Source organism: Drosophila nasuta, chromosome 3 (genome assembly GCF_023558535.2).
Source record: "Drosophila nasuta strain 15112-1781.00 chromosome 3, ASM2355853v1, whole genome shotgun sequence".
In the NCBI taxonomy this organism is placed as follows: domain Eukaryota; kingdom Metazoa; phylum Arthropoda; class Insecta; order Diptera; family Drosophilidae; genus Drosophila; species Drosophila nasuta.
The window spans coordinates 35,180,335-35,192,802 of record NC_083457.1 but is presented as its reverse complement, the minus strand read 5'-3'; the positions used below and the strand labels follow the sequence as shown (position 1 = coordinate 35,192,802).

At 40.3% G+C, this 12,468-nt stretch overlaps 1 protein-coding gene across 1 annotated transcript; it reads right to left on the bottom strand.

Moving 5' to 3' along the window:
• Nucleotides 1–8,918: 8,918 nt before the first annotated feature.
• On the bottom strand, nucleotides 8,919–12,220 carry LOC132788851 (meiosis-specific nuclear structural protein 1). The gene is made up of 4 exons (XM_060796484.1): nucleotides 12,001–12,220; nucleotides 9,910–11,941; nucleotides 9,718–9,846; nucleotides 8,919–9,662 (listed from the first exon to the last, which is right to left on the bottom strand). Exons 2-4 carry the CDS (start codon nucleotides 11,935–11,937, stop codon nucleotides 9,423–9,425), a joined length of 2,397 nt encoding a protein of 798 aa, XP_060652467.1. The 5' UTR covers nucleotides 11,938–11,941; nucleotides 12,001–12,220; the 3' UTR covers nucleotides 8,919–9,422.
• Nucleotides 12,221–12,468: the final 248 nt, after the last annotated feature.

The window sequence follows — 12,468 nt, the reverse complement described above, 5'->3', positions numbered from 1 at the left end:
ACACGTCGTTCGTATTAATGACATTTCTCACGAACATTTTGCTCGAGCTACTGACAACAACGCAAAAGACACACAGAGGGAAAGGGACGATGGAGAGAGACAGTGTCATGTCCAGATGTCCAGTCTCCAAGGCATGTCAGTGTCTGCATCTCAGCATCTCCGCACTGGACTCCACTTCACTGCAGTCGCAGCAGTTGCAATCGCAGTCGCAGTCGCTGACTCGCCTCGGTTCAATTAGGCGCGCCTTCAAATCACAAGTCAATCAAAGTTGTTAGATTTGCCGTCCTTAGCTTTGAAAAAGCAACAGAGTCTAGGTCTGGGCCCATCTCTTTCTCTTTCTCTGGACTGTGTCCAGCTGCGGTCTGGCGGTCTAGGTTGACATCTGTGACATGGCACTGCGGCGGCATCAATTACAACATCTATGACAGCACAGCGTGAAATGTTTGTACATGTCTCGGCGGCGCTTCCGATGGGACCAATTAGCCCTAAGTAGGCATTTCAATGGACTCTGCAATTAGCCAAAATCGAAACCAACAATTTCATTTCATCATACCCATCATCATTATCAGCAGCCAGCATCTAGCATCTTGCATCTAGATACAATATCAGTTTCGATATGCAGCTCCAATTGCGATAGCCCCCAAAAGGGGCGTGTCAATATTTACGTGCAAATGGCGTTTGGTAACGCTTTATGGCCTAATGGGGCAACACGACTCGCCACAAATGCGCTTGCCACAGTTGCAACAACATCAACTGCGAGGGCGAGGAAAGCCACAAACATTACAACTGGCTGTCAGAGATGAGCAAAGTCACGGCAACTGGAGCATAGAATATTTAAATCAAATGCAAATACATTTAATAAGTTATTAGACCAAAGAGAAGAAGTTTATTCAGTTCACGGATTGGTTTAATTAAACATGTAAGTTTATTTACTTTAATTACTATGTTTATTTTATTTCAAGTTAGATATTTGCAAGACTTATATTCCTTAAAAAAAAATTAAATTTTGATTGATGTTTTTTTTTTATATGTATTAACTTCATATTAAGTAGTTTATATTTATCTATTTTTAAAGTGTGTAGATTGTCTTTAGTTACTCTTTAAATTTATTTAACATATGTTACTGGTTAAACTAATAAGAGTATGTACTTTTAAGTTCATTATTTCATTTATGTTTTATATTTGAAAGATTTTCCATTATTTTGACCATTCTCAACTATTGGTTTATGTATTTTGTTCATATAAGTTTTATTTATTTAAATTACTTCATCTTCTTATAATAAAATGTAAAGTTTAAGTAGTATTTTTAGAATTTTTAAATTGATTAAAAATAAATCAATTATTGGCTTACATATTTTGTACCTATAAGTTACATTTAGTTAAAGTAATTGGTCTACTTTATTATACTTTATTATACTTTTTTATTTCATTGTTCATTTGTTCTTCCTGTTTGTTACACTTTAAACTGTTTCAACATAAATCAATTAATGTTTTGGCATGTTATTTCGATCATATTTTATTTCTGTTCCTCCCTCTCCTAACATTCGAATGAATGAAGAAAATTCAATTATTTCAAAAATTTTAGTTAATTTTTTTTACTATGTTCATGTATTTAGAACAAGGCCATTAAATATTCATTATTCTTTTCGTATGATGTTTATTGATTTTGTTGACTTTAAGATTGATTATTGGCACGTCTAGTCAAGATATTAAGAAGCTTCCCAAGATATCCCACTGCTTGCACATATTCTGCGCCATTAGAAACTAGAAAGTCTGGCACTAAACCGATGCACATAATACGTATTAAGTTAAAGATTGCCTATAAACATGAAAATGCCAAAGAAAATATTAGGAAGTAAAACTTGAGCTACTGCACAAAAATACTCGAAGTCATAAAATATGCATTTCGGGATTCCGCTTTAAGTTCTTGCACAATTTTTAATGGATGTTATGTGACCTTTAGTTGAGAGAGTTGTTAAGCAAGATGTTCTTGAACACCTTTAACTGGCATTTCTTCTGTTAGTTTGGTTTTTGTTGCTTTGCTGATTTATCGCCTTTCGGACTTCTTATTATTTTGCACATATTTCTCACAACACACTGCAGCGGAGTGTTTGTTGTTATTGGCTTTAAAAATCGCAAGTTTATGGTTTGGAAAGCACATAGAACACAGTCCCAAGCGATTCTCCTGCTGATCACTGTTCACAGCCTCATCTCATCTAGCCAAGTATTTGGCTAGCTGTCTGTGTCGGAGACCGTGGAACTTGGACTCGAGGCTGAGACTGCGACTGCGACTGTGACTGGGTCTTGGGACTGTCTAACGCTATGTCTGGTCTTGCTCTTTGCTATTTTCCTTTTGTTTTACTCGGTTTATAATAATTTGCGTTGCGGGCAAATTAAATTAGTTGGCCAGAGCATTAACCGTAACATAATCCTTGAATGAATGGATGCCTGCGAACTGGCCACTGGCAGAGGCACCTCGGTTACTATTACTACTATTATTGCAGTGCAAATGTTACAGCCGAATAAACTTCTCTCTCTCTATATATATATATATAAGAATAGACGTCAAGGAATGACCATAACACTGTTATGGGCCCCAAGGGCAGCGTCACGTTGCTGTTGCTGATTTGATGGTCTGCAGATGTAGATGGCGATAGAGTTTGGCTGCAGTTGCAGTTGCAGATGAAGCTGAGGTTAGTCTGGCGATCGGCTGCTGATAAGCTGGGGCAGAACTGGTAATGCGTGCATTGACCGAGCACAGCCCTCGAGCTGGAGCTGGAGCTGAAGCTGAAGTTGCGACTCTTCGCTGACGTAAGTTGGAATTAAATTTGAGGTAAGGCCCCCATTTTAGCCTGGGCAGTGAGTACAGTTAACCTCGTTTAAGTGCGCCACGCACACAGCCGGATGGTCGGGCAGGCAGCAGAGCTGAGGAGAGTGGAGGGTAGCAATTGGACAGGCGTGCCAGTGTAAGTCCAATTAACAGTACCCAGAGTGCCCAGAGACGTCGCTCTAACTACGTGTCGTGCCTGTCGCCGTCCTGAAGGAAGTCAGCGGTGACTTGGACGGCATTTGTCGCATGCTCCTGCTTATAGCACAAACTATAAGATACTATATATATATATATATATATGTTATATAACTGGTTCTGGCGACCGACAGACCAACCAACCAAGCGACCAACTCAGCCAAGTCGAGCAGCCAGCCAGCCAGCCAGTCGAGAAAACCAAAACGAAAACCAAACCAAACCGATGCAAAGCAAATGGCAAACACCTAAGCTTAGAACCGGCAAGCCGGCATACAAGTTTATAGCGGATGCGTAAACGCATTTGGCTCAAATGCCGTTAGGGCCTTTGACTAAATTGCATGACCATGGACAGGGCCCCTTGCGCCTTCGGCATTGACTGCGAGTGAGACTGAGACTTCGACTTCGACTTTGACTCGAGTTCCAGCTTCAGACTGTGTCTCTCACACACAAAGTGTGGCATTTGCATGCTGCGGCAAGGCTGTCGCAGTCGGGTAACGAGAATTGCCATTGACTTGGCATCTATCTTGAGCAATGTTAATGCATTACGTCCAAAATAGCCGCCCAGTTCGAAGCGACGCAACGCAACCCGATGCGATGCGATGCGATGCGACGCAGCAGCCGACCATTTGACGTAATCAACACAATGGCCCAAAATGTTTGGGTCATTGAATTCTTTTGCCTCGTATCTTTGAATCTTAACGGTTTTTACTGCTCTCCTCCGTTTTTTTTTTATTATTTTGTTCTACTACTTTTCTAAAGGCGCGAGATCAATGTACCCACCACTCTGCCTCTCTCGCTCTCCTCTTCTTCTGTCTGCATCTCAGGTTGAGCGCACGTTGGAGTATCATTGAAACTGCTCTCATGCTCTCATGCCCTTTTATGTACATGCTCCATTGATTAAATAATCCCCCAGTAAAACAATCATATGAGAGCTTCATCAACAGCTCAACACTTAAATGCTTAAATACACTACCGAATAGTTTTACACAAATGTGCAATGTGTTCCAGAAAATAAAAGAGGTTCTAAATTCTATTCCTGGATTTCTTTGATATCTGTAAGCTTTTTAAAAATTCGTTTTACTTGTACTTGGTTTTTTAATTTATAATTTAATATTGTTTTTTTTTTCAATTTCTTAAAGAATAGGAAAAAATCTAACAAAAATTTGTTTTAAAAATAAATATTATTGCTAATCTTTAAAACTCCGTTATGAAATCTTAAGAAATAAATTATTATTTGAAATTTTGTTCTGAAAACTAAATAATAAAAGATAAACAAACCGGCATAGAAAATGTTAAATACCCCAATCGAAGAGAGAGAGCATTACGCAATAGTAAACGAAGTACAGACTATGTAATTATTTTTTATGATCTTCAGTGAAATGGCTACCGACTCATCGCTCATCTCCCATCTGCCATCATCTATCTTTATTCGGGCCTCTAAACTTATCTGTATGCCATTAATTTTGGGTTGAGATCTCGTGTAGTTGAACTTTAAATGCTTGGAATTGTTGAATTGAATTAGGCCAAAGTGTTTCAGCAGCGTTAAGAAGATTGAAATGTGTTTATTTTTTTGTTTTTCTTGTGTTCGGCTTCTTTTTTTTTTACTGCCTCCAGCAATGAAATGCAAGTTCATTGAGTTGTTGTTGGGATTTAGTGATAGAGTTGTTGAAAAGTACGTGTGAAGAGTGAGAGAGAGATGGAAGAGTGAGAGAGTGTGAGGTGGAGAGATTTGGAGGTCGTTTAATTGTGATTTATGTGTAAAGAAAGTAACCAGGCTTAAGCTAAGCACTTTTCAACAATGAAAATTGCTAAGAAAACTTTACCTTCATCGCAAAAGTGAAAGAAAAACAATTGGAAAATTGAAAAAGAAAATTGTACCAAACTAAATACACAATTTATTGGTAAAAATAAATTTTTTTTGTTAAGTATTTGCTAATGGAAAATCGTAATAATTTTTATTGGAAACTCATTATTCAAACAGATTATTAAGCCATCAGCATGACAAGTGATAGAGTTGAATGGCTGAGAATGAAATGAGATATCCAAAGTTAATTTAAATAAATAAATAAATGTTGTTCAATTCGTGATGATATTGCAATTAAGAGGTTAAAAGACAGCTGCCTTTTGTAAGCATCTTTGATCGCTGATCTATTTAAAGCTTCAATCACGATTCTCGCTCTGTCTCTCTGATTCTGGCCTGTCTTCAAGTCTTTCTGTCTGGCTGCCGTGGTCCAAATCATCTTTTCAAGATGTGTTCTATTCAGACTGGCAGTTCCCCTCTGTGCGACTGTAAAGACAAGCCATTGTATGCAAAAGCCTCAAAACGTGCGCTAAATATAAAATTTAATATTCCAGCTTTTACATATGAGAGTGTGTTTAAGCCCAATGTAAGTAAGTAAGATGATGGGCTGGCAGGATCTGATCTGCGCTGATCTTCGTCTCCAGCAGTCACTTGGCAGTTCTTTCAGTGGGCTGTGGGCTAATGGGTGCGCTTAGCTAAAAAGCTCAAAAGTTCAATTGCCTTTTGGGATTGCTTGGGTTGATGTTGGGAGTTTGGGATTATTTGCTGATTTTTTACGACTATTTTGTATCTTAAAGATACAAGTTTATTTATGGCCAGCGCCAGGTTCACGATGTTCTGGCCGTAAAGTGCAAAAAGTGCATAAAATGCAACGAATGACATTGCAACACTCGACAACACACACACACACACACATACACTCCTTACTCCTGCCACAAGTTGCCGCATCAGCGTCAGAATTCGAATCACAGAATCAGCCACTAAAGATGCAGTTTATATGTACGTATAAAGTTGGTATGAGCGTGTGTGAGTGTGTGTGTGGGTAAGTTGAGTTTAATGTAGTTTGCTTGCTAAATGCAAACGCACAGCAGCAACAGCAGAAACAGCAGCCACAGCACCACCAACAGCAGCAGCACCACCGTGGCCACCGTCGCAGCTGAATGCTAAAAGGGTTTTGCTTTGGATTCGTTTATTTTATTTAGTTTGCAGTTTCAGTTTGTTTTTTTCGCATTATTTTTGTTCCTTTTTGCTGCTGATGTTGATGTTGTGTGTTGCGTTGATGTGCCTCATTAGGAGTGGCAAGCGGGAAACCAGTTTCCAGGGGCACACACAATCCACACAGACAATTGACAATTTAAACGAATTTCTTTCAAACACAGCACTGACATGGCTCCAACACACACACACACACACAGATATGACGAATAGTCAGTCATTCAGTCAGTCAGTCAGTCAACCGCTGCGCCTGGGGCCGAAGTTTACGCATGAAAAATGCAGCTCAGGCGAGGAGAGGCTAGAGAACAGACAGCCGCCTGTATGAAGTGTCATTCATCTGCCCATAAACGCATTATTCAATATACAACTTCGAAGAAGGCGAAGGAGGGCGAGCAACAGCAGGCAGCAGGAGTTGCAGGACTGCCGCAGCTAGACAAACGAGTGATCGGCAGACGAACAAGAACACAACAACAACAACAACTGCAACTGCAACGACGACGACGACGACGTCTGACTAAATGCCTCATACTGTGCTGGGGTCTTGAGGGGCTGCTGCTGCCTCCGACTGTGGCCAACTATCTGTCCATGCTGTCTGCTTAGTTTCAAGGTTAACAAGTTGCATTTGCAATTTGGGACCTCAGCAGCCGCAGCAGCAGCAGCATCGCTCGGACCTTTCCGACATCGACTTGCGAACCGCATCAATCGCTTTCGGTGAGAATTAAATGTTTATGGCTTTAGTGTTTGCCCAGCACCGCCAACCATTTTAATGAGCGACCTCTCCCCCATCCAGTTCCAATCCCAATCCCATTCCCAAAGCCAAAGTCAAAACCATCGCAAACAGCAAAAAGCACTCTACACGCAAAGCAATTGATATCCCAGCAACACACTAATCCAATCCTTTGCCTCGCTTAAAATGTTGCTAAACATTTAAGTGCAGCTAAAAACAATGTTGTCGGCGTATACGATTATACGATGTAGATATCTATGCGAACACATCTCAATGGGGATTTTGGGCGAATGCAAATCCCAGCGATTAATAGTTAGGGTTGCCTGGTAGGCAACCTTTTCATAAATTATCGTTCATATTAAGTACCAGAACGACTCAAATTCGTGTATCTACTTAATCACTTGTCGTTAACGTTTTGTCAGGTTCAAAGAACGCAGAAATTTGCGTATCCTGTTTATGCTAAATATGCTGTTGTTGGCCATAAAGATATTTTGATAGATTGTATGTGAAAAATGTGGAATTCCAGATATATTTACTTCATTTATAAATTGTTTTTAAAAAATAAATTAATGAATAAAACATTTTAGACTTAATTCAAATCATAAAAAAACCCATTTTCTAAGTATTATTTTATTTATTGCTCTTAAAAATAATAAGTCTGAAAATAATGCAGCAAATTGTAAATAAATAAATTTAATTTAATTTCTTATTTACTGAAAATATTGAAAGCAAAACTATAGATTTTTAATATATTTGTAATTAAAAAAGTTAATCTACATTTTATTAATATATTGATTTTATACTCTTAAAAATATATAATTCTATAAACATATTTATAATATTAAAAAATTCTGTATCTATTGGTTTTTATATATAAATGATAATAAAATTATAACTTCAATTTAAAATAACTATTAATTTACTTACTTTCTCGTAACTAGCCTGAAAAGTATATAAACTATTAATTGATCATAATCTGTTTGAATTTAAATGGCATCAATATAAAAATATTTACAATCGTTAAAGAAAATATGAAGTACTTATTATTAAAATAAAACTCCCTAAAAATCGAAATCGCATGGAAATCGCAACTAATTAAATTTAATGTCATTTCAAGTTCATTGAAATACTTATGAAAATGAAGTTGTAATTGGATTCGTTGCACATATAAAGTGGAAAATAATTAAAACAAATGATAATAATGACATTTGTGGTCTGACCGAACGAAACGTTGTGGGGCAGAGTGCGGTGTGGCAACAACAACAGCGGGCAACAACATCAACTCGCAAGCAACTGTGGCAGAAGGGCAGTAACGAGTGGACGACGCTGATCTATTATTCACTAGATTGTAAAAATGTAAAAATCACGCTTTCGTGTTGTGTATAAATTGAATGCAATTTATAAATGTCCAGGCATTGAATTAAATCCCAGTCCGGCCACATGGCCACGATGTTCCACCGACCTTCCTCTCACCTCGGCCCCTCTCGTGCTCTCTCACTCACTCAGTGGAGCTGGTGATTTTTCAAAATAAACAACCTTGAGCCGCAGCAAAAGAACAATTGCTAGGGCAGCAACAACAACAACAGCAAAGGCAGCAGCAGCAACAATAGACAAGAGCCAACAGCAACAAGAGTTGAGAGCAAAGGATCCGCGGTATCCCCTTAAAGGCACTGGGAAACGATGAAAAATTGCGCCAATTGAATTTGGCCAGCGATTGTGCCCTGTGTGCCCCAAAAGGCACAAGGGCGAGGGCCACAGCAACGTCAACAGCAACGGCATCGCTTGGGTGCAAATCTACTGGGCGGTCGCTTAGTTTTCAACGCATTTATCAATACCCAAGTGGCCGCAGTGCAACATTACCTTAGTCACTAGCAACATCACCAATATCACAGTCAATGCCAGCCAGGCTTAGCCTGGGTCTCGGTCTTGGCTCGATCCAGCTCAGGCGTTGACAATGCCAGATCCCATATAAAACGATGCCGCCACCAAATGGAAATGTGAGAAATCGATTTGAATTGACTTAAACATCTGTTGTGGATCTCTATTTACCTATTCGCAATTTAACAGCATACCATTACACTTACATAAATTGCAGCAATCCTTTATGTTTTGTAATTTATTTAATGCATTTTTCATTTTGTATCAATTTAATATATTGTTCGAATCAAATAAATATATTAGACAATTTTCAAACTGAACAGAATAACATAAGTTGTAAATATCCACTATACGTTTTGTTTCTATCCGTTTTTTAAATACTATAATTGTTTAATTGGAATTTCGTTTACCTTAAGAGTTCTACAAAAATAGATATATTTTCTCTATGAATATATTCGAAATAGTTTGGGTTATTAGCATAGTTTTGAGTGGATTCTTAAATAAATAATAGTAGTAATAGGTGTGAAGGCAGCAATAAGTTGCGGGACTAGTTAGCCTGGAAGTAGTTTTACATAGGTGGGTCAGACTAATCTTTTGGGTTATTCACTCACAGAATTGCACAATTCAATGACAAAATTAACAAAAAAAAAACCTAGATTGTTTCTTTTCAAAAGAAAGACAATAACATAAAACAAGAGAACACAAATTAAGTACAAACATAAATTGAAACTAATTAAATCAAATGACTAATTGTAATTGTAATTGGATATGACTGCTCAAGTCTGCTCGGCAACCGCGCGTAGCTCCTCCATCAAGGAGGGCATGGGCGTTGGCCGAGTTGAGCTCGGCTCCAGACTGGCGAGCAGTTTATTTAGATCCAGCATATCCTCACGGCAAGCGTCTAGATCCTCGCTCAATTGGCACAAATTTGGCTGACAACGTTGACTGCGCTCAATGAGCTCCAGTATGTAACTGTTGCGTGGACGTCCCGTCTCCTGGGCTGTTTGTTGAATGAGCTGCGAAAAAAATTCGTTAGAGTGTATTCGAAATTGGTATTTCAGTGTGCTTTACCTTTTTATAGTCATCAATAAGATTGGCGACTTCATGCGCTGGTTCCAATGGCGCACTGCTTGCTGTTGATTTACCTGAATCGGATGATTCGAAACGAGATCTTTCCGCGGCCAATGTTTCCTCCAGGAACTAGAAAAATGTCACTCAATTAGTAAGCCAATTCGATGGAGATATAACTATCTTATTTCTCACCTTAATCCTGGCCAGCGCCTGCTCGTGTTTACCATTTATTTTGACCAGTTTCATTTTCAGCGCTGGGAGCTCTGCTACAGCTTTAGCGGCTCTCAACTCCTGCCGCAGCATTTTAGTTAGCTGCGGCCAATTCTTGACGTGCTGCAATTTGCGACCAGTTTCCACTTCCAGCACCTGCACTAGTGTTTTGTGCCGCTGCCTGGGCGCATTCTCACGTTCCTCGAGCAACGCCTGCACTTGTGCTCGCAGTTCAATGAGAGCAACTGCATCTGAGGCTTGCGCCTGCTTAAGTTGCTGCAGCTCATTGTTGCTTTGCGTTTCATGCGCCTGACTCAGCAATTGCAATTTCTGCAGTTGCTCGTTTTGCTGGGCAAACAGCTCATTTAATTGATGCAGTTCCTCGGCTTTTTGTTGCAGTTGCAGCTGCACTTGTTGTTCCATTTGTTGTGTGGCTTGCAAGGCTTCCAGCAGCTGCCTCCAGTCCGCCTCCATTTCATTGGTGTTACGTATTTTTGCATCCTGTTGCTGCAGCAATTGCTGCAACAAAGCAACTGTTTGTTGCTTTTGTTTCTTCACTGCCTCCAGCTGTTCCTCGAGCATCGCAATGCGTTCCTCCAGCTCAGAGTTATCCTTGACAACAGCTGGTGTTTGAGTGCCCTGATCTTGTGCTGCTTTTCGCTGCTGTTGTTGCTCTAATTTGTTCTCCATTTGCAGCACCGCTTTGCTTAGTTTACTGCACTGTTGCACATAGTGAGCCAGTTGCTCTCGTAGCTGCAATAGTTGCTGCTGTTGCTCCACATTCTGACTTTGCTGCGTCTCCAATTGCGCTTTGGTGTGCTCGCATTTTGTGCACGTCTCTGCATATTGTTTGTGTAGCTTAACCAGCTGTTGCTCCAAATTGTGCACCGTTTGTTGTGTTGCCTGCAACTCATCAGCGAGTGCTGCCTTCTCAGCTGACAAATCCTCGAGGCGAGCGTCTTTTAGCGCCTGCTCCAGTTGCTGTGCCTCGAGCTGAAAATTGAGCTCCTCCAGTTGCCGCTGCTGTTGCTCGTTCTGCGCTTGCAGTTGTGACATCACTTGCAATTCCGTTTGAAGATCGTGCAGTGCGTGTTTCAGAGCAGCTATTTCGCTAGTCTTAGCATTGATCTCGCTATGGAATGCCAAGCTATAGATGTGCATGGCATCTATGCTACACTCACTGCTTAATTTTTGCTGATAGTGTTGCTTCAGTTCCACAAACTCTCGCTCTTTCAACGCCAGTAGCTGCTCCTGGGTTTGCAGCGTCTCGGTTAGTTCCGCGATCACTTGACGCAGTTGATCTCGCTCCGCTGCCACAGTGTGCAACGTAGACGCTTTCAATTCCAGTTTGTGCGCTAATTCTCGTTGCTCATCCAACAGCTGCTTGCACTGGCGAGTCATGTGTTTGTTCTCGAGCTCCACGCCGGCCAATTGGTGTTGTAATTGCAGCAGCTTGTCGTCGCTATCCAAACTTAAACGCTGTATGTCCTCCAAGAGTGCTTTCTTCTGCTTGCGCAGCACTTCAATCAATTGTCGCTGATCCATGAGTCGCGCCTGCTGCTGTTCTGCCTCAAACGCATCTGCAATGCTGCTTGATTGGTCTGCTTCCAACGGAAGAGGCTGTGTTGCTGCAGCAGCTGCCGTCTGGGCAGAGCTTTGCAGCGTGGCGCATTTCGCTTGCAGCTGTTGTGATTCCTGCTGCAATCTCTGATTTTCCAACATGTATTTACGCTCCTGTGCATAAAGGCGCTCCAGCGTAGCCAGTCGATTATGTTTTTGCGTCTGCAGCTCATGCTTGTACCATTGTTCTGATTTACTCAGACGTTCCACTTCATTGCGCGACTTGCGCAGTTCCTGCGTCACCAGAAATAGCGAATCCTTGTGATCCTGCTGCTGTTCCTTGTTGGAATGGTTTGTTGCCTCCTCTGTCTCCGTTTCGCTGCTACAGCTGAACAGCCCCGAATCATCGGCCAAGGCTGCGGCACCACAACTGCTGTCGGAGTCCATCATGAGTCTACAATTGAAGTTAGAAGTGTAGCAATCTGGGAAAAGTAAACTAACTCATTTACAAACTTGCTGGCGTCTTGTGTCCTTGTTAGTTGCTAAATATAGCAGTAGTTTATGTAATTTGGTTGTTTTATACGCACTGCAGAGCGAATAAGCTACATTTTTTGGCGTGGTAAACAAAAAAACACAACAATTGAACAACAATTTTTGCCAGCAGCGCAGCTGTTAACAAGAAACCAATGTGACCAGCTCTGGCTAAATATACAACATACGGAAATATACCAGCGATGTAGGATGGTCAAGTGAACTGGGTCCAATTAAAACAATACCAATTCGAATTTATAAAAGCAAAGTATTCCATTAAGAAAATAAAAAACAATTGTCAACACATAACAGCCTAATTTTAAATATATGTAAACAGTAAATAAATAAATAATCCACGTAATATCTAAATATTTAATAATCTAACTTCAGCTATGTTGGCTAGTGTAGGTTTAGTGCTTTTTGCGGTTGGCATTGCATTTATTTTTTGGT

Excerpts from the sequence above, each read along its gene's own strand:
- LOC132788851 (XM_060796484.1), bottom strand. The coding sequence starts at position 11,937 with ATGATGGACTCCGACAGCAGTTGTGGTGCCGCAGCCTTGGCCGATGAT. Across the intron at positions 9,847-9,909 it reads AGGCGCTGGCCAGGATTAAG|TTCCTGGAGGAAACATTGGC; the intron begins GTGAGAAATAAG and ends ACATTTTTCTAG. Across the intron at positions 9,663-9,717 it reads TTATTGATGACTATAAAAAG|CTCATTCAACAAACAGCCCA; the intron begins GTAAAGCACACT and ends TTTTTTTCGCAG.